We start from the raw sequence: 19,391 nt of genomic DNA, 5'->3' as shown, positions 1-19,391 counted from the left end.
ATTCGGCTCCGGGAGAGACGCGCCCGGCTGTTGCTATGGCGACCGCAAAGCCAGCCCGCCGCGCCGCGGAGCATGCCGGGAAGCTCGGAAGGTCACGTGTGAGAGGGGCCCTGAGCGGAAGGGGAGGCAAAATGGCGTCTACGGCGGCCGGGAAGCAGCGAATACCCAAAGTGGCGAAGGTAGGCGAGGCGGGGGCCGTGAAGGGTCGCAGAAAGGAACCGGGGACGAGCAGCTCCAGCGGGCCCGGCCGGCGCTCGCCCACTTCGGAGTCGGGCCCGTGGAATTCAGCTGGGCGGCTCTTCCGTGGGGACCCTGCTTAGCTCCCGAGATCTAACGAGATCACGCTTCCCGGGTCTGTCCAGGTTGGGACTTACTCGCGAGTAAAGGGGGTGTGTGAACATGTACAGGATCAGCGAGCAGCTCCTAGCTGTGTTCGCTCGTGTTCCCATTGAACTCAGTTGGACTTACTTCCGAGTAAACGTATGAATAGAGGAAAGGTGTTTTAGCAGGTGTCACACAAAGCATGAGAAAAACGGTGCCCGTGGGAATGCTCTGTCCAGCGCGGCCATTCAGAGGAGTCGACGGCATGCCTGGAAGGGGCAGCAGAAATAAAAACTGGACTTGGACTCTCTTGGTTGCCGCCTGATCATGAACTGCCCAACCATTTGCAGACTCAGTACCAGGGCAACAAAATTTATAATTTTTTTAATCCCCCCTTCAAAGAATCAGGATGGTGTTCGAGGCTGTCCCTTCTTTTGATTTGTCTTCAGAACAACCCTGTGAAGTACATAGACTGACTCGTGCAATCCTAAAAAGAGTTACTCCCGTCTAAGCCCACTGATTTCAGTAGGCTTACACAGGAGTAACTCTTAGGATTGCACTGCGAGTGGCCCAAAATCACAGAGTGCGTTTCATGATAGAGCTAGGATTTGAACTAGAATTTTTCATATTTGACTTATTGATCACTAGACCACATTGGCTCTCAAGCAGTACATCAGAAATGGCACAATTAAAATCTGGATATCGGGTCATGTTTCCCCCAGTTATTTTCCTTATCAAACACTGATGAAATATGGGTGAAAGTATGTACATTTGGTTGTGCAGTGATATCAGTTGCATTGGATCAGGAAACAATGTTCTGATTCCGTCTCTCCAAGCACTGTGTGTTGGAATTTGTCATTCATGTAAAGTTTACCCTTACGTATTAGGATTTTGTACCCAAGCTTGGGTACGGCGATCCTATGCCAACTCAATGACTCCAAAGCTGCTGCAGAGATTTCTGCCACCCTTCTTAGAGCGGGACCTCAAGGCTGGGAGGGAATCCTTTGCACAGAATCCCCCCTCAGCCGAGATCTACACACCCTCGGGGTCTCAAGTGCTCTTGCCTGCTCTCCACCTGAGAGCAGGGGGCCGTGGGCGATCTAGCACCCCACCAGCCCTGACAAACAGCAACTTGGACAGCTCAGCTCCCCGAGCTGCGTCAGACCTCCATGATTCCGAAGCCAGAATCTGTATCAGCAGGCTTGATGAGTTTCGGCAGTCAGTCGGTAATATCCTGAATTCTGGCCCCCGGCAAGTAACACATCTCTCAGAATAGGGGATCTGGCCCCAAGACATGGCGTTTCATACCCCTGAGCAGAGAGTCCCCAACGACCACCACCTTCTGTTTTTTTCCACTTCCATGTGGCCCCATATCCTCTACACACCCTCTTTCAGATCTTTGTGGTTCTCTTTCCACTCTCATCTCCGTCACCATCTCTATCACTTCAAAACGATTCTTGAGCTCAGGTGGACCAGAGCATCTTCTTCGTTGAAGTCTTTGGGTTTGTACCATAGATCTGAGAGGAGGCTCATTAGGGAAATCGACTCTTTCTTCTTCTCCATGACTTTCATCTTCTTGGCTGTGCTGAGCCCCCAGGCTCTTGTCAATAAAATCCTCTCCCTCCTTGATCTTCTGAAGGGTGGTGATCCTCTCCTCCAGGCTCTAAACCTTTTCTTCCAAAAGTCTGACCAGCTTACACTTCTGACAAGTGAACTCTGTCTTCTCTTCTGGGAGGAAAACAAACATGGCACACTCCATGCAGGTAACTGCGAAGGGGGCTTCAGTAGACATGATTGCCTTCCAAATATATACCCAGAGTACTCTCAGCAGAGTTTTGGGTCCCTCAGGCAGATCCCCAGGCTAAGAGCCACAGGCCAAGAGCCCTTTAGTTCTCGCCCTCTGGTGAGGAGGAGCCTTTTGTTTCATAATGTCACTTCCTGCCTAGCCCAGCAGAGCCCCAGGATAGTAGGGGGCGGGGCTTGTAACCAAACGCAACAGCAACCAGCAACAAACAACAGCAACTCACTCAGCCGCCAACAGCCCCACACAGAACTTAACCAGAACCACTCTCTAGCAAACTACACAAAACCCACTCACCCTCATCTTCTCACACAGTAGCTAGGAAAAACAAAAGGCAGAAAGACAAAAAACCCTTACCTTCTAGCAGCAGCTTACCACCATGTGCTCTTGCCTCAGCCCAGGTGATTTTGCAGGTGATATCAGTTGCATTGGATCAGGAAACAGTGTTCCGATTCCGTCTCTCCAAGCTCTGTGTGTCGGAATTCGTCATTCATGTAAAGTTTACCCTTACGTATTAGGATTTTGTGTCTTATGAGAACCAAATTAAAGCAACAAAAATGTATACAGTGTCTGTAAAAAGCTTTCTGCTTATGAACAGATCTCTCAAAATATGAATAAGCTATACAAATTATCAGCAGCGGGGCCGGTCAGTGACAAGAACTCGAAAACACAAACAATCAAGTTCAAGTAAATAGTTTAATTTCTTCCGGTCATTCTGGAAGGGAGAAAAAAGAAAAGGGTAAATCATATAGATCTCTTGTTATGTCTGTATAGACAGATATGTGATATTACTGATGAGCAAAGCCACAGCAAATCCATGCTAAGGCTTTGATTATAAGCACAGCTGAGCTTTGTTTCTGAAAGACTTAAGTGTTGTTATAGTTGTTTTATTTATAGTCCACTTTTCTCCCTGAGAGCCAAGACAGATCACATACTGCAAGTGAATATAATATAATCAATAGGACATTCACGGACCATAAATACAATATGATCAACAGTTGGTACATTCAATGAAAAACATACAATAGGATATAGCAGCTATTGAAACTATGAAAACTAGCATACATGTAGATGAAACCTTTCTGAATTAAAGCATAAGTAATTAACAAGACACCTTCTGTATGCCATTAAAGGTACTTGATTGATTGTTTGATTGATTGATTGATTGATTGATTGATTGATTGATTGATTGATTGATTGATTGATTGATTGATTGAAGACACCTTCAGCATTGCCGAACTACCTAATAGGAGCATATCTACATCAGCAGACAATACCCAGTAGCCTAGTCTACAGTCCCTGGGCATCTCTTTGACCTATTTCTTATGACACAGCCGTATAACCTGAGTAGAAAGCCCTCCTGAATAATTTAGTCGTGCATAGTTTGTGGAAAGCCAGGAGAGTGGGAACTTTCCTGACTAATACTTAGGGGTGGAGTGTGAGTCTGATCCACTAGGGACTGCAGTAATTTCAGATTGATCCAGAGTAAGAGAATGTTGTTCTGTCATTGGCAAAAGTAGGATTGCATGATGCTCAAGTTGTGCAAATACTTTATACTATTTTCAAAACTAAATGTATTAAATTACCATGGCTAACCAAGATATTTCATGTCTGCTTTCTGTGCTCCGTATGGCTGGAGAAACTGTGACAAGACAAAAAGATCCACCTTTTGATATTAAGTAACAGTCTCTGTTTTTTCCTCCTGGTGGGATAAATTGAGCTGGAGCCTGGCTTGCTAGATGAATATTTCATATTTCATGGACACATCTACACTGCAAAAGTCAACATTCCCGTGGAAGCCCTGTGAAGGGGGTTAATGATCTCTAAAAAATTCTCCACATCTTCACTGTTCCCAAAATTTGGAGGGGGGGGAGCAGTATGACAGTGAACCTAGTAAAGCTAAAATAAGTGTGTGATGTGAGTATGCTTATGTATTTTTCGTAACAGAGCACAAACCAATTTTTTTTAGCGATGGTATTGACTGAGTGACCCTGTATCAAACCTCAAAATATCTCATTTATCTGCCAATGTGTGTTGCCATCATCTTTATCCAAAAAGCAAAATATTCTTACTTGGATCCCTGAAAAGAGCAAGAGACCAGTAGCACCTATAAGACTAATAAAATTAGTGGTAGGGTATGAGTTTTCGTGAGCCTCAGCTCACTTCTTCAGATTCCTGTTTGGATCCCTGTTTTAATCTTTAAAATTTCTCTTCTGAAAAGTTAATTTATAGCTTCTTGCTTGTTTAACGTTTAATAATATTCACAGTAGCACTTATTTGCTGGTGATCAGTGTTCATAGTGCTTATAGACAAGTGAGAAGCTATTTTGAATATTGTCTTTTAGTTTGAAAGTTCATTTCAGATTGTCAGTGAAATGATTCCAAACTGTAGCCACCTTGGATATGTCCTCTCTCATTTGTATGGTTAGTAACTCTGATATGAAGTTTACACAAATGGTTTGTTCCCCTCCTTCCCCCAGGTGAAGAACAAAGCACCAGCAGAGGTTCAGATAACAGCTGAACAGCTCTTAAGAGAAGCCAAGGAAAGGGAGCTCGAACTTCTTCCCCCGCCCCCTCAACAGAAGATCACAGATGAAGAGGAGCTGAATGATTACAAACTTCGAAAAAGAAAAGTAAGCATAAATGTAATCGTCGGGTTATAATGGCCAACCTTTGCAAAGTATTTGTTATCATTTATCTGAACTTGTATTCTGGAGGCTCAGGATGTTTTTTAAAAAATCCTCCCCCGCTTGCTTACATCTGGCTGTCAGATGCTTTCCAAAATTTCTTGGGCTGGAGCCCATCCAGAGGAAAAGAGTTCTGTACCTTTGGCATTTACTACACAAAGCATCTCTCTCTGCACAGCTGGCACGTCTCAAGTTTCTTAAGGGAGATATACAGAAAAAGGTGTTCTCTAAGCCAGTGGTTCTCAGCTGGTGGAACACTACCAGTGGCTGAACACAGAAGGAGTGCAGGTGGGACGTAGGGTTTTCATAACAATTACTAAGAATTTGTTCTCCTTCAACCCCAGAACACAGTTCTCCGTTTGATTTAAAATCTTTACTTATAAGTTTTAACTTTTTCCTAGACTTTTGAAGATAATATACGAAAAAATCGGACTGTTATCAGCAACTGGATCAAGTACGCACAATGGGAAGAAAGCCTGAAAGAGGTACAAAGGTAATTAATCAAGCAGTGCCCCCCTCAAATGCTTTCAGTTTTGTGAACAATCGATTGTGCTTGCCACCCCGAGTTTGTGTCCGCACACATTAACTGGAATGATGTTTTGTTCTAAGGGCTCGTTCCATTTACGAGCGTGCTCTAGATGTGGACTATCGAAATGTCACCCTTTGGCTGAAGTATGCCGAGATGGAAATGAAGAACCGACAGGTAAATCATGCCCGAAATATCTGGGATCGCGCTATCACTACTTTACCAAGAGTCAACCAGTTCTGGTAAGCAGAGAATCTTTTACTGTTTCTAAAATAGTAGTTTAGTATGAGCAGACCAGAGTTTGTTTCTTTTGTTCGTGGATCTTTACACCTTTTTTTCCAAGCTCCTAATAGTTATCAGTTTATTTTTTGTTAATTCCATTGTTGAAAAGTTTATGAGTTCTTCTGTAGATAGTAATTTTCTGGAAAAGGGTCATGGCTTGATGATTGATTTTAAATTACCAAGTCTGTAAATGGATACAGCTATTTTTTTTGCAAGTGTAAAACAATGATATTCATTATCTGGATGACACAGTGTGAGTCTTTCTTGCATTGCTTTTCTTTGGAAGGTACAAATATACTTACATGGAAGAGATGCTGGGAAACGTTGCTGGAGCCCGCCAGGTGTTTGAACGCTGGATGGAATGGCAGCCCGAGGAACAATCATGGCATTCCTACATTAACTTTGAGCTGAGATACAAGGAGGTGGACAGAGCCCGTTCCATTTATGAGAGATATATCCTTTTCCGAACACTAACAGTTGGGCTGTGCTTTGCAACTTTTAGCTTAGTTTTGAAATTTTGTTTGTGAGCAATCTGTATACTAGCAAGTGTAGCAAGGGGACCCCATGTTAAAACACATGTTAAAAGCACATAGCGATACTCTGACAGGAGGGATGCTCCATGCATAGAAACAAGATTTACTTCCAGGTTTCCACATAACCCAGAACTGTCTGTGCTCTGTGGTGGTTAGAGCTTGGGAGACTTGTGTTCAAATTCTTACTCTGCTAATATGAATGACCTGAATGGCCAGTTGCACAGAACACCCCTTAAAGACTGTTGAGAAGATAAAACGAAAGAGAGAAGAAACATATACGTAGATTTGAGCTCTCTGGAGAAAGAACAGGATAAAATATATCTGTATAGATAGAAAAAGGTGGTGAGAAGGAACATGTTTTAGAAATTAAATACAGCTGTTTGTATTTACTACTGTTGCCATAATCTTTGTCCTGAAAATTTTCTGTGACTCCTTGTTGTGTGTAAAGACCTTGATATTATCTGTGTGGGGGGGGTCCAGTTTGCTGTGTCTGTGATTGGCACAGCAAACTGTGTTACTGTTAGACATAGTAATGATGAGTTAGTAGCTAGTTATTCTCAAAAGTACAAGACTGAAATGAAGTGCTTCATCATTTAGATTTCCTTAACATGTTCCACTTGTAATTGTACATCCTGATGTTAAGAACTGGATCAAGTATGCCCGTTTTGAAGAAAAGCACAGTTATTTCGCCCATGCCAGGAAAGTCTTCGAGAGGGCAGTGGAGTTTTTTGGAGAAGACCATATGGATGAGCATCTGTACGTAGCTTTTGCCAAATTTGAAGAGAACCAGAAAGAGGTAAATTTTTGTCCTTCGATAAATAGGTTTCTGACTGCTACCATAAATCCTACTTTGCCAAGGCTAGTGTACTTATAGCATATTAATTGTAAACAAAATTAGTCACTTTTAAAAAGCAGGTCCATGAAAATACGTTTTGTATGTCTACAGTATAAATAGAAATTATCCTTCTATAGATTATATTACTTTACATTCTGTATTACGTCCTGCAAATTGTATTACATTAAACTTTTCATACTATACATTTTGAGTGAGTAAAAACCTTGTCTTAAAAAGCATTTCAGTCATCTAAAGAAGAAAGGAAAATACTTCACAGAAGTTTTTTTTCAGAATTCCCCCCAAATTTCCCTTTTTTGTTGGCAGAATGCTAAAGTCCTCCAAATGAATTTGTTCCAAAATTTTTCCAGGCCTTCAGATTCTGACAGTTGTCTGAGTCTGTTGCCCTTTCAGACAAGTAGATTAGTTAGCCGCAAACTCTGATAAGTGACTGAGGGAATGGGTTTTGCTAGTGGTATATGAACAAACAGCACATACTGAATCAAAGAACTTGTCTTGATCTTGTGTCCGGTTCTCCGGAATTTCAAGCAGAGATCTTTTCCAGCATCTGCATTCTACCCTTTAGCTAGAGCCTCGGGGTGTGCATTTCGGGTTTCTGATTCAGGTTTTTAACCCGAATCAGGCCCAATTCGGGTAGATTCAGTATTCCCGAATTGGCCGCAGCATTGCTGAGCCAATCTGGACGTACCAAAGCAAAGCTTTCCAAAGCGCTTTGTAACGCTTCGGGTAGAGCAGCAGCAGCAGCTGCTCTCTTTTTCTTGCCATTTTCAGGAAAATGCTCACTACAACCCCCTTCTCCCCCTCCCATCAGGTAAAACCCCTGAATCTTTACAGAGCACACTGAAGCAGTTTAAATACCCGAAGCAGGAAACCCGAATCTTTTTCTGGTGCACACCCCTACTAGAGACAGCAGGGATTGAACTTGGGGTGCCTGCCTGCAAGCAGAAAGGCCGCTTCCTGAGAACTGAGCTGGATGCAGCAAAGAGGAAACGGGACATGAGTAAGACTGCAGATCCTCCTTGTTTTTTAAGCTCTTGCTTTTTGTTCAGTTTGAAAGGGTGAGGGTGATCTACAAATACGCGTTGGATCGAATCCCAAAGCACGAAGCCCAGGAGCTGTTCAAAAATTACACCATTTTTGAAAAAAAATTTGGGGACCGGAGAGGCATTGAGGACATCATTGTCAGCAAGAGGAGGTTCCAGTATGAAGAAGAAGTGAAGGTGAGAGTGCCTGGGGAGGTTGCCACAGTCCCGGATAATTTCAGCTGCCGTTTGTGATCCTCAGTGTTGTTATCCCTTTGCGTAATTGTCCTTCCAGCAAGAATCTCAGCGGCATTTACAGCAGCCTTGTGAGACAGGCAAGGCAAGACTGAGAGAGAGCAGCTGGCCTGAGCTTCCTGGCTGAGCGGGCAAAGAAAAGTTTTGTAGCCCGCCTGGCAGCAGGTTTTGACTTGTGTGGGCCAAACTCCTTCCTCCCACCAGAGCAAACAGTAAAATAATATGTGCTGTGGGGGAAAACAGTGTAGAAGAAAGGGAAGTTTAACCGATTTGCTCAGTTTCAAATGGGCGTCACTGAACTCAGCTTTTCTTGGGGCACAATTTGGTTTATCAAAGCACAGAACCTTAGTGTGTTCAACACACAGTATCTAAAATCCCAGTTACAGCTGTGCCAAGGTACTGTGAACAAGAAGATCTTGGCATTTGTTAGAACTCATGCCCTCTTAATGAAATCCGTGGCCGTCTAAAAGCTCGGTGTGGGGGTACCCAGGATACAGCAGCACCAGTTTTATTTTATTTTATTTATATTTCAGTTTGTATACCGGCCATCCCCAGGGGCTCTGGGCAGTGAACAGTTAAAATTGATAAAAACAAGAACTAAAATCAATATACAAACAATAAAACAAATTAACCAAGTGCAGTGGTGGGGAGAACCCTCCCCCACCCCAAAGGTGGGAGGCCGACATGGCACCGCCCCCTTCAACCACCGAACGCCTGGCGGAACAGCTCTGTCTTACAGGCCCAGCAGAACGATAATATGTCCCGCTGGGCCCGGGTTTCCATTGACAGAGCGTTCCACCAGGCTGGGGCCAGGACTGAAAAGGCCCTGGCCCTGGTTGAAGCGAGGCGGGCTTCCTTAGGGCCGGGGACCACAAGTAAACATTTATTCGCTGATCGAAGCGATCTCTGGGGAACGTACAGGGAGAGGCGGTCCCGAAGATATGCCAGTCCCAACCCGCTCAGGGCTTTAAAGGTAAGAACCAACACCTTGAACCTGATTCGGAATTCAACCGGAAGCCAGTGCAGCTGGCGCAGGACAGGTGTGATGTGTGACTGGTAAGGTATACCAGTCAGGACCCGCGCCGCTGCATTCTGGACCAGTTGTAGTTTCCGGATCAGGCCCAGGGGTAGCCCAGCGTAGAGTGAGTTACAGTAATCTAGCCTGGAGGTGACCGTTGCATGGATCACTGTAGCCATGTCCTGGGGCGTCAGGTAGGGGGCAAGTTGCCTGATCTGACGAAGATGGAAAAATGCAGACTTGGCAACCGCCGTGACCTGGGCCTCCATCGATAGGGAGGCATCCAGGAACACACCCAGACTTTTTACCACTGGCAAAGTTGCCAGTGGTGTCCCATCCAGGGCAGGGACCTGGATCCCAACATCTGGCAGCCCCGTCCCAGCTGCAGGACCTCCATCTTCACTGGGTTCAATTTCAGTTCTTCCAACAGAATGCCACAATCCAGAGGGAAAAGACCCAGAACCGTGCTGTGGTCATGCTTGGCGTTCCCCTCGTTTGAGAAGCGCAAGTGACACTCTGCTGCACTAACCTCACCTCTCTCCTTCCCAAAGGCCAATCCCCATAACTACGATGCCTGGTTTGATTACTTGCGGCTTGTGGAAAGCGACGCTGATCCTGATGCTGTGCGTGAAGTTTATGAAAGAGCCATTGCAAACGTTCCTCCAGTCCAAGAAAAGAGACACTGGAAGAGGTACATCTACCTGTGGATCAACTACGCGCTTTACGAAGAGTTAGAGGCGAAGGTAAAAGAGAGCAGTTCCTGAAAGTTGGGCGTGCTCTTGCTTTCTCTGATATTTGGGGTGACAAAGCGGGACTGTTAATTCTAGGAACTCCCATATCTTTCCAAGAGCTCTTTCGTCTGCAAGCGGTGGGTTCGGATTAAACTACATTTGTAGCTGCTGCTAACCTGGTACATGGTACCTGTTTGCATATTCATTCTCCAGTACCTGCCTGTATTACTCACTGTGTCCACATATGTGAGCAGTTGACTGTCACAGTTAGGGTAAAAGCCCAGCTAAGCTAGTTGTTCTATAGTAATGCAATGTCTGTTTCCCATGAACGGGGAAACCACCAGACAGCTTCACAATGTTCCTTGATCTGATGGGCTTTTGATTGTATACATCTGTTGCTAGAACAATTAATTTTTTATTCTAAATCTACTAATTAAAGCTTGGTCCCCTAAGATTTTTGTTTACCCAGAAGTCATGAATTATAAGCCCCTTTACCTGACAATTCCTGGTTTTTAAAATGGAAAACTGTTCAGTTTAAAGAAAGTTTTTTAACTCCTGTTGTGAAATCCAGAAGACTGCTCAACTTCTGTATGCCTGGAAGTGGGGCCAGCTTGGCAGATGAAAAAGGAGAAAGTTGTTCAGAAGCAAGAAACCCAATGGAAGAAAGTGCAAAGGGGGGCAATGGTGTAGGAATGCTCCAAGGGGAGGACTGAATTTGACTGGTGGGAGCAAAGAAGAAATGAGTGCAGGGAAACCCAGAGTGCGAATGTGTGGCTTTTGAAGCAGGAAGACACACGGAAGTTTAAGATGAAGGGGGCATAAAGAGCATTGGGTCACATCCCACGGGCCCATTTCACTAGTGGCGGCACCTCTGTCTGGTGCAAGGAGAAAGACAGTCTCATATCAGGAAAAGCTCCCTTCTGCTGGAGGAAAAGGCCTACACTAGCAGAATGGACAGCATTCATCCAGCTGGGAGATGATGGCACACTTTTTTCAGGGGGGTTCAATTTGTGCATTTCCAGAAGCTTCCAGTCTGACTGTGTAACCTCTGGTGTTTTGCCTCTCAGGATCCAGAGCGGACGAGGCAAGTGTATCAAGCCTGCATTGAACTCATTCCTCACAAAAAGGTGAGGCTTCTGTGTTGTGTGTAGGGCCACTGACAGAGGTACTTTCCCTTTTCAGTGTCCCAGTGGTAATCTGCCCACCCTTTTTCCTTCTGTTCTTCAAATGTGTAAGTCACGCTGGGGGTGTGCGCTCCCATCTGTCCCCCTCTCGCACACACAAACCCGCAGTGCAAGAGCTGCTTGCTTTCAGTCCAGTCCTGTTCCACGGGTGAGCGCATGTGAGCATTCTGACCGCATGGCTAGCCAGGATCAGTTGGGTCTCTCCTACGCCACACTCCCTGGAAAGGTGGAGGAGGGAATCTCGGGGTGAAGTCATCCAGGACTGTGACATTGCGAGCCCTACATCTTGTTTAAACCGCAATGTAGGAATGCACTACATTGTGGTAGTACATTCCTAGGCAGTCCTAAGCCCATTGACTTCGGTGGACCTAGAAGGGTCCAACTTTGTTCAGGATGGCACAGTTAGTTCAAATTAGCGCATGGAGGCAAGTCACATGCTAAGCCTGGGCTTTCCCTCCAGTAATATGGGCATAAAAAACACTGGCATAAATTACAGGGATAGTGAAGGAACACTCTATATAAAATATTTTTAGCACTTGGGAGGAGGAAAGAAAAATCAAAGAAGCGGGATACAAACAGCAAGAGCTCTTTGGGCACCGACTGCAGATATCATTGGTATATGATGTGAAAAACTACCAGTCTTGATGTACCCAAAGATTACTTAATCCTGTTACCTTCATGGCAGATTGGCACAGGGCTGTTATTCTGCAGCTGATGTAACAGTTGCAGTTTTGACCTTTTAAATTAAAAGGCAGGCAAGCTCTGCTGTCCATTTCAGTGGGATGTGCCAGAGACGAATTGTCCTGCAGTTAACTGTCTTTATGTCGAGACCCATTGGAACAAAGGGAGTGCTCCTCAGTGCTACAGGAGGGCTTTAGTACAGCTGCATTTCATTTCTGTGTGGCTTGCATAGAAGCCTGTTGAATGGTGCCAGGAGCCAAGAGAATTCAGCTCTTACAGCTACAACCAATGAACAAACTCTTTTACAGTCTGAATACAATATGAATGAAGCCCACTTCATTCCTTTAATACGTGCTTCCTCTAAAACGTGGGCTGAGAAACTGGGTTCTGTCTTCTGGAAATGGCCAGAGCCTGGGCATGAGTGAGTGGCAGTCACTGCAATGCAGTCTATATAGATTCAGTGAAATGCAGACATAGAGATGGATTCTGTCCTGATAGCAGATGTGCTATCTGCCAGTGGGAGGAGTCTTCCCCAGATGCATGATGCTCTTCTGCTAGGGGAACTGATCTGTGCGATCCAGTCCACATTGGTCCCAATCCAACTAAAGCCAGTTATGGTAAAAAGGCCCATTTATAGCACTGGAAAGTTTGTTGTAGCTGAAGTATCCAGTTACTTTCAGTAGGACTTGTAAACATGCACAGGATTGAAAGAAGCTCTGTTGGAAGCAGTGAGATTTGGTAGACACACCTGACAGTCACAACTAATTTCTCTGAAGTTGACACTCTTGCTTTTCGACTTAGCAAATCTAACTCTGACACAAAACCTTTATGCCGTTTCCTTTTTCAGTTTACGTTTGCCAAAATATGGCTGCTCTATGCTCAGTTTGAAATAAGGCAGAAGAATCTCCAGTTTGCCCGGAGAGCCTTGGTAAGTCAAAAGAAAGTGATTGTACCCTTGACCAAAGAACAGTATGCTTTTTCTGTCTGAGATGATCACCCTCTTCTACCAAGCACACACATTTTGGGGAGGGGGGCGCTTGTCTACCCAGCCAGATTGCCCTCAGATCCACATAAATGTTGTTGAGAACACAAGAGATTTCCAGGCAGGTAGATGGGGTGGAGGATCAAACAAATTGACTCCCAAGATCTTTCGTTTTTTGGGGTTTTTTTGCATCATAATAGAGCTTTTAAAAATGCTTATTGCTGTTTGTATACAGAGAAGTAGTTGAAGGTAACAGAGATTTTCTTGTTCCCATTACCACCATGGTTCCAGCCCTGTCGATGTATATGATTATAAGGCATTGCCACAGTTCTCTGTGGTTTGTCAAGAAGATGCTGATATGAGTGTGTTGCTAGCTGCCAGTGTTAAGATTAGGCACAACTCCATCTTTTCTAATGGCTTTAATACTCTTCTGCCTGGAGAGAATGTTGATGGATTCATAAGCTGCATGGAAACGGAATTTGCCTATTTGTTAGAAGAGAAATGCTCCGTTCTCATTCTCCTTTCTCTGTTCAGTAATGGAAAGGACCATTCAGGCCCAGTCAGCACTCGTGGGACTCCATTTTGAGTTGGCTTTTTCTTACAAGGCATTGTCTTTTTCACCACTGGGCCTGTGTCATACCCTTGAGTCCCACTTTTGATGCTTCCCTAGAGATTTTAGTTCTCTGCTGCCTCTGCATGCTTATGTCTGGGTCAGGTAGCTTTTTCTTGTTCTATTCCCAGCAGGCCAAGACTTCCCTCTTCTGTTTCCTGGTGTGGTGTGTCTCCTTTTCTCCCTGTGTGATAGCACTTAGGCTTCTTGGAGTAATTTTAAGGGTGGGGAGGAGATGAAGGGTCGACATCACCTAAAGCTGATAAAAAGTCGCTTTGTGGTGGGCAGCTCTGAGCAAGGGTTGCATTTTCTCTCGCCAGGGAGCCTCCATAGGCAAGTCTCCAAAGAACAAGCTCTTCAAAGGCTACATTGAGCTAGAGTTGCAACTACGGGAGTTTGATCGTTGCCGGAAGCTCTATGAGAAGTTTCTGGAGTTCACCCCTGAAAACTGCACCTCCTGGATCAAGTTTGCCGAGCTGGAAACCATTCTTGGCGACATTGACAGAGCCAGGGCAATATATGAATTGGCCATCGGCCAGCCACGACTGGACATGCCAGAGGTAAGAGAGGACCTCTGTACAGGGTGGCCCTGTGCATGCGGCACAAGAGATTTGGGTCTGACGTAGAAGGAATGTTATATTTTGCTGATACGGAGAATAAACATACAGGAAGTCAGCTCCTGGTGGAGCCGCCTTCTTCCGTCGCAGCTGACCTGTGCACAGAAACTGCCTTTTGTACGATCCAGCCATAACAAGTACTCATAACTAGCACTTTTCCTGATACTGTTTTGTATCTTAGAAACCAACTCGTCCCTTCATCTCCTAGGTTCTCTGGAAATCTTATATTGACTTTGAGATTGAACAGGAAGACTACGAGAACACAAGGAATCTTTATCGGCGATTGCTTCAAAGAACGCAGCATGTCAAGGTAATGGACCTCGAGGCAGAGCCAGGTTCTACTTGAGTTGTGGTGAGGGAAGCTTTCGTAAATTTAAACAGTTCCATGGAAACGCATAACAAGACCGTTACATGTCAGGCCTTAAGAGGGATTGTCATTTAACACAGGTTTGTTTGGCATATGAGTGGGGTGAAGGGCCACAGATACAAGTCGAATACAGTATCATTTTAAGGCCCTGAAGAGCAATGCAAGACACTTTTGAGGTCCTAAGGTGGACTCCAGCACTCTACATGTGCCTCAGGCCAACTGAGCCATCTTTGGAGCTAGGAACAAATACTCTTTGGTCAGCAAAGAAGCCATACTCTTTACATTCACTGTATATTTCCCCAGTTTTACATATAGGTGAAGTGGAATGGATGGTACTGGGTTCAAACGGTTTTCAGTGAATGAGTTGAACAGGGAATTAGGCCTTACGAGCTGTTTTGAGTTTGCCGTTTGTGGTATTGGCCCTGGCTAGTTTGGAGACCTGCCCCAAGAGTCCCGTTTAGTATACATCGGGCACTTGGATGCTTAACTTCAGCCCCCAGTTGGGAGGGCGATCAGAACTCTGTTCTGGGAAGCATCACAGGATGGAACTTTTTCTTCTTTATGTCTGTCTTTCCTTGCTTTGCACGTCTCAAAAAATGGCTGTTTCACAGGTGTTTTTGGAAGATCCACAGTTCGCGCTGCCTTGAGTTTCCTCTTCCCTTCTTAGCCTTTAAAAAATTATTTATTTTTTAATTTATATTCCACCTTTCTCACTGAGACTCAAGGCGGATTACATAGTGTGGGATTAGTGCAGTCAGTGGCAAGGACAAGGGCAGGCATTTCCATACAGTGTCAAGAACATTTCCATAAACAATGTCATGGGGTAAAAGAATGTTAAGTTTACAAAGATAAAGTATTAGGATCCAGTATGGGGTTGAGGAGTTGCTGAAACAGAACATAATCAATTCTAGGACTTACATTGAACAACATAAAGCACAGGTAGGATATAGGAGTACATATTTAAAGCAACAGATAATATGTAAGGCAACATAATGGTGAAATCTATGGTTTCTAATTCATTAGTGAAACATCTGGGATCCCTTTCCTATAATACCTCCCTCTTAGCTGAGAAAAAAGGCCTTTTTGAATAATTCAGTTTTGCATTGTTTGCGGCAAGCTAGGAGGGCTCTCCTGACCTCCTCAGGCAGGCCGTTCCATAGGGTAGGGACCTCCACAGAGAAAGCCCGTGTACGGGCTGCTGTTGATTTCACCCATGTACAGGCTGGCACCTGCAAGAGACCCTGTTTAGATGAGCGAAGCTGCCATGGAGGGACATGGGGGGAGAGGCGGTCCTGTAGGTATGCTGGACCAAGGCCGTGAAGGGCTTTGTATGTAATAACTAATACCTTGAACTGAGCAAGGTAACTGACAGGTAACCAGTGGCACGACTGTAGGATAGGAGTGAAGTTCATGCTCCTGCTTGCTCCTGATAACAATTGAGCTACAGCATTTTGCACTAATTGGAGCCTCCTAGTTAACTTAGATGGGAGACCTATGTATAGAGCATTACAATAGTCAAGCCTTGATGTTACCATAGCATGGATCCAGGTGGCCAGGTCAGCCATGTCAAGATAAGAAGCCATCTTCCAGGCTAGAGTGAGGTTGTAGAAAGCATTTTTGCCGCTGCCTTAACTTGTTCTTCTAGTAATAACGCTGGATCCAGTATAACCCCTAGGCTCTTAACTGAGTTTATAAGGGTCAGATGAACTCCTTCGAATGTGGGGAGTCCAATATCCTTCAAGATCTATGCCTTCCCAACAAGCATCACTTCAGTCTTGTCTGGGTTCAGTTTCAATTTGTTGTTTTTCTACTATTTCACCACGGCCGTCTGGCAGCTATCTAAGATTTCTACTGCATCCTGTGGGGACCTGGATAGCGAGATGTAGAGTTGGGTGTCATTAAGAGTGTTCTAGCTAACTGGCACCCACTGGCAAGTTGAGGGAGCGTACTGCTATTGTTTATTAAAAGGGACATTATGTAATTTTGCCCAGTGCTGCTTTTACAAAGATGTGGAAAAAATCCAAAACTGAAGTGTGTTCTGTTCTACATACATGAATTCAGTGGTCAAAATAAACTTGGATCCATCAAACAGTGGGACACATTTAGTTAATAGGTTTGCTTGTCTCACTTGCATAAAGATTTCCATTGATTATTGCTGTGAAAAACTTAGCACCGTGTGCCTTGCTTCTGAGCAGCCGGTACATATTTTATACATAGTGTTTCAAGAGAAAAGGCTTGAGAAAGAGGAGAACATTCCAGCTTTGGCCTCCTGCTTCCTTGGCTGTGGTTTGTGGCAATTGCTCTGTTTTGCTCTAGGTGTGGATCAGTTTTGCGCAGTTTGAGCTCTCAGCAGGGAAAGACGACAGCTTGCCACGATGCAGGCAGATCTATGAAGAGGCCAACAAAACCATGCGCAACTGTGAGGAGAAAGAGGAGCGGCTTATGCTGCTGGAATCCTGGAGGAACTTTGAAGAGGAATTTGGAACAGAATCCAGCAAAGAGCGGGTGGAGAAACTCATGCCAGAGAAAGTGAAGAAACGGAGGAAGCTTCAGGCTGAAGATGGGGTAAGAACACGCTGGAGAATTGGCCGTTTCTGGTGGGCAGCAGGTTTCCGGGAGTGCACAGTGGGATGTTATGAAACTGGAACTTGATCTGGTGCAAAGTCACAAAAGTGAGAAGGTGCCTGCATTTTCCCCACCAGTGGGTATTTGCACCTTCCACAGACTGAGCCGTAGGTCTATAAGCAGCACAAGTTAGCTACAGTTTTGGTGAAGCCTTGGCTTCTGACTTTTTTAGTTTTGCTCATCAGTTGTGTGGAAGAACAAAGACAACCACAGCACTGGCCCTGGGCTTGTTATGCAGCTGGGCGTATCCAGTAGTAAAACTCGTCTTCACTGAAACTCACAAAACTTCACGACACACAATTAACAGATGAAATTCTCTGTCCCAAGGGGTTATGATGACAATAAATTTGGAGAGCTTTGTAAAGGGAATCAAACCAATTAATGGTTGAAAAATCTGTCAGTGAATATTAGCCCTGATGACTGAGACCTCCATGTTCAGAGGCAGTGGACGACTCAAGTCCAGTTACCAGAGGGGCAGGGGGCGGGCTTTGGCTTCCGTGGCCTGACGGCAGGCTTTTCCTGGGCATCTACTGGGCCTCCATGCAAAACAAGAAACTGGGCTAGATGGACGGACACGGGTCTGATCCAGCACAGATGCTCTGAAATTCTTGGGCAGAATTCCTGTAGGGCTGCAGGTTGGAAGTGGCACATGTACACCCTCTGACATAATCATGACTTTAATTTGCGTTCTGTTGCATCGCTGACCTCTCAAAGTGGTTTCCCATAAGGAGTAAAAATCAATCATACCAAATCACGTCAGTATTGTAGCTCCTTGCACTGGAGAGAGAGAGTCAGCCCTCTTCTTGCCATGGTAGTTTTCCATCTTCTTTTTCTGCTACGGGGGCAGGAGGGGGCCCACAATCAAAGGTGCAATTCCCTAATCTGCAGCCCACAGTAGCAGTTAATTAGCTTGAGTTGTGTCCTCTGAATCCATCCTGCATTGAGGAAGGTGCATTTTTCCAGGGAAGGCTAATGGGACAGGTCCACAGGATTTATCTTATTATTTGAATACATCTTTTTCCAAATGACTCGTAAACACACCAGTTTGCTTGTGCAGTAAGAACCACGAAAATTCAGGAAAGGGATGCCAACAGGAGGGAAAGAAGTGCTGATGCTCCTTGTTCTCTCTCTCTCTCTCTAGTCTGATGCTGGCTGGGAAGAATATTACGATTACATTTTCCCCGAGGATGCTGCCAATCAGCCCAACCTCAAACTGCTTGCGATGGCTAAACTCTGGAAAAAGCAGCAAGAAGACGACAACCCAGAGAGGGATCCAGACAAGGACGCTGATGAAAGCAGCCCCTAACACTCTGTTGGAAATTCTACCATTTATTTTGTACAGTAGCTTTTGCAGAGGAATACAATAAATATTTACAAAAAATGAATGTAATTGGTCATGTTTGGAATGGGGGAGAGACCATGATACTAGCATGTGAGCAGAAAAGTTAGAACACGCTTTCCCCAGCCGCCTCCTTCATAAAACTTAGTGCCCGGCTGTTAGGGGTCAGGATTGATTCCTCCCAGTTGCATAGAGGTCGGGACAGGCCTCTCTAAAAATCACAAAGAAAATTTGAAAGTAAGAATAAACCACGTGAACTTGAAAGAAATCAGCCACTGGGCTATAGAGAATTTGTTTAAATAGGGTTAATCAATTGTCTTGGTTGTAGAGGAGGCACCCCTCTCTTCCAAAAATTAGCCAGTTTAAATATACTGACCAGTTGTCCAGCTTGGTTCCTAAAAGCCCTCTTCCCCCTGCGCTCTGCCTAACCCCAGCCAAGCCACAAACGTAAGTTCCTGAGAGTTCATCTCCCCCCTTGTTCACCCTACCGGAGAGTAGGCACAAGATTTTATCGGCTGGAGTGTGCCCCCCTGTCCCTGGGAACGGTCTATTTGTCTAGATCCAACTGCCAGGAGGAAAGCCAGCCTTGGTACATAGGTTTCGTTAAGGGCTCTGGAGCTGCCATTAAGCCAGAGCTGAACAAGCCATGCAGGGTAGGGAAGCGCTCTCGGGCCCGGGGAGTGCAGATCTCCCCTCCACCTAGATTCCTCTTGATGCAAAAAGATGCTTTTTATTACTAGAAGATGTTAAAGAAAAGTCCAAGTCTCAAAAGATTGGGAAGTGGTCATTTATAGGTAGAAGAAAAATGTAAAAGTGAAGTCCAAGGTTTGAACAACTCAAGAAGTGGACATGTAGCCAGGGAATGGAATCAAGTTCTTTACCCCTCTGATCTGACAAGTAGCTCAGTATGGCACCTTCTCTCTTTTCCCTCTTCCGCAATTCCATTGAGTTCGTATTC

At 44.9% G+C, this 19,391-nt stretch overlaps 1 protein-coding gene across 1 annotated transcript; it reads left to right on the top strand.

The window, feature by feature from the left end:
- Positions 1-115: 115 nt before the first annotated feature.
- CRNKL1 (crooked neck pre-mRNA splicing factor 1) lies at positions 116-18,479 on the top strand. Its single transcript, XM_054984977.1, has 14 exons — positions 116-179; positions 4,602-4,754; positions 5,210-5,301; positions 5,418-5,576; positions 5,903-6,069; positions 6,767-6,945; positions 8,052-8,222; positions 9,849-10,040; positions 11,096-11,155; positions 12,741-12,821; positions 13,806-14,045; positions 14,311-14,412; positions 16,786-17,034; positions 18,236-18,479. Exons 1-14 carry the CDS (start codon positions 132-134, stop codon positions 18,398-18,400), a joined length of 2,058 nt encoding a protein of 685 aa, XP_054840952.1. The 5' UTR covers positions 116-131; the 3' UTR covers positions 18,401-18,479.
- The last annotated feature ends 912 nt before the right edge of the window (positions 18,480-19,391 follow it).

Source organism: Eublepharis macularius, chromosome 7 (genome assembly GCF_028583425.1).
Source record: "Eublepharis macularius isolate TG4126 chromosome 7, MPM_Emac_v1.0, whole genome shotgun sequence".
In the NCBI taxonomy this organism is placed as follows: domain Eukaryota; kingdom Metazoa; phylum Chordata; class Lepidosauria; order Squamata; family Eublepharidae; genus Eublepharis; species Eublepharis macularius.
This window is presented reverse-complemented; position numbering and strand designations above follow the sequence as displayed.

Coding starts and splice junctions, on each gene's coding strand:
- CRNKL1 (XM_054984977.1), top strand. CDS start 132: ATGGCGTCTACGGCGGCCGGGAAGCAGCGAATACCCAAAGTGGCGAAG. Junction 180..4,601: donor GAATACCCAAAGTGGCGAAG/GTAGGCGAGGCG, acceptor TCCTTCCCCCAG/GTGAAGAACAAAGCACCAGC. Junction 6,070..6,766: donor CCGTTCCATTTATGAGAGAT/ATATCCTTTTCC, acceptor AACATGTTCCAC/TTGTAATTGTACATCCTGAT.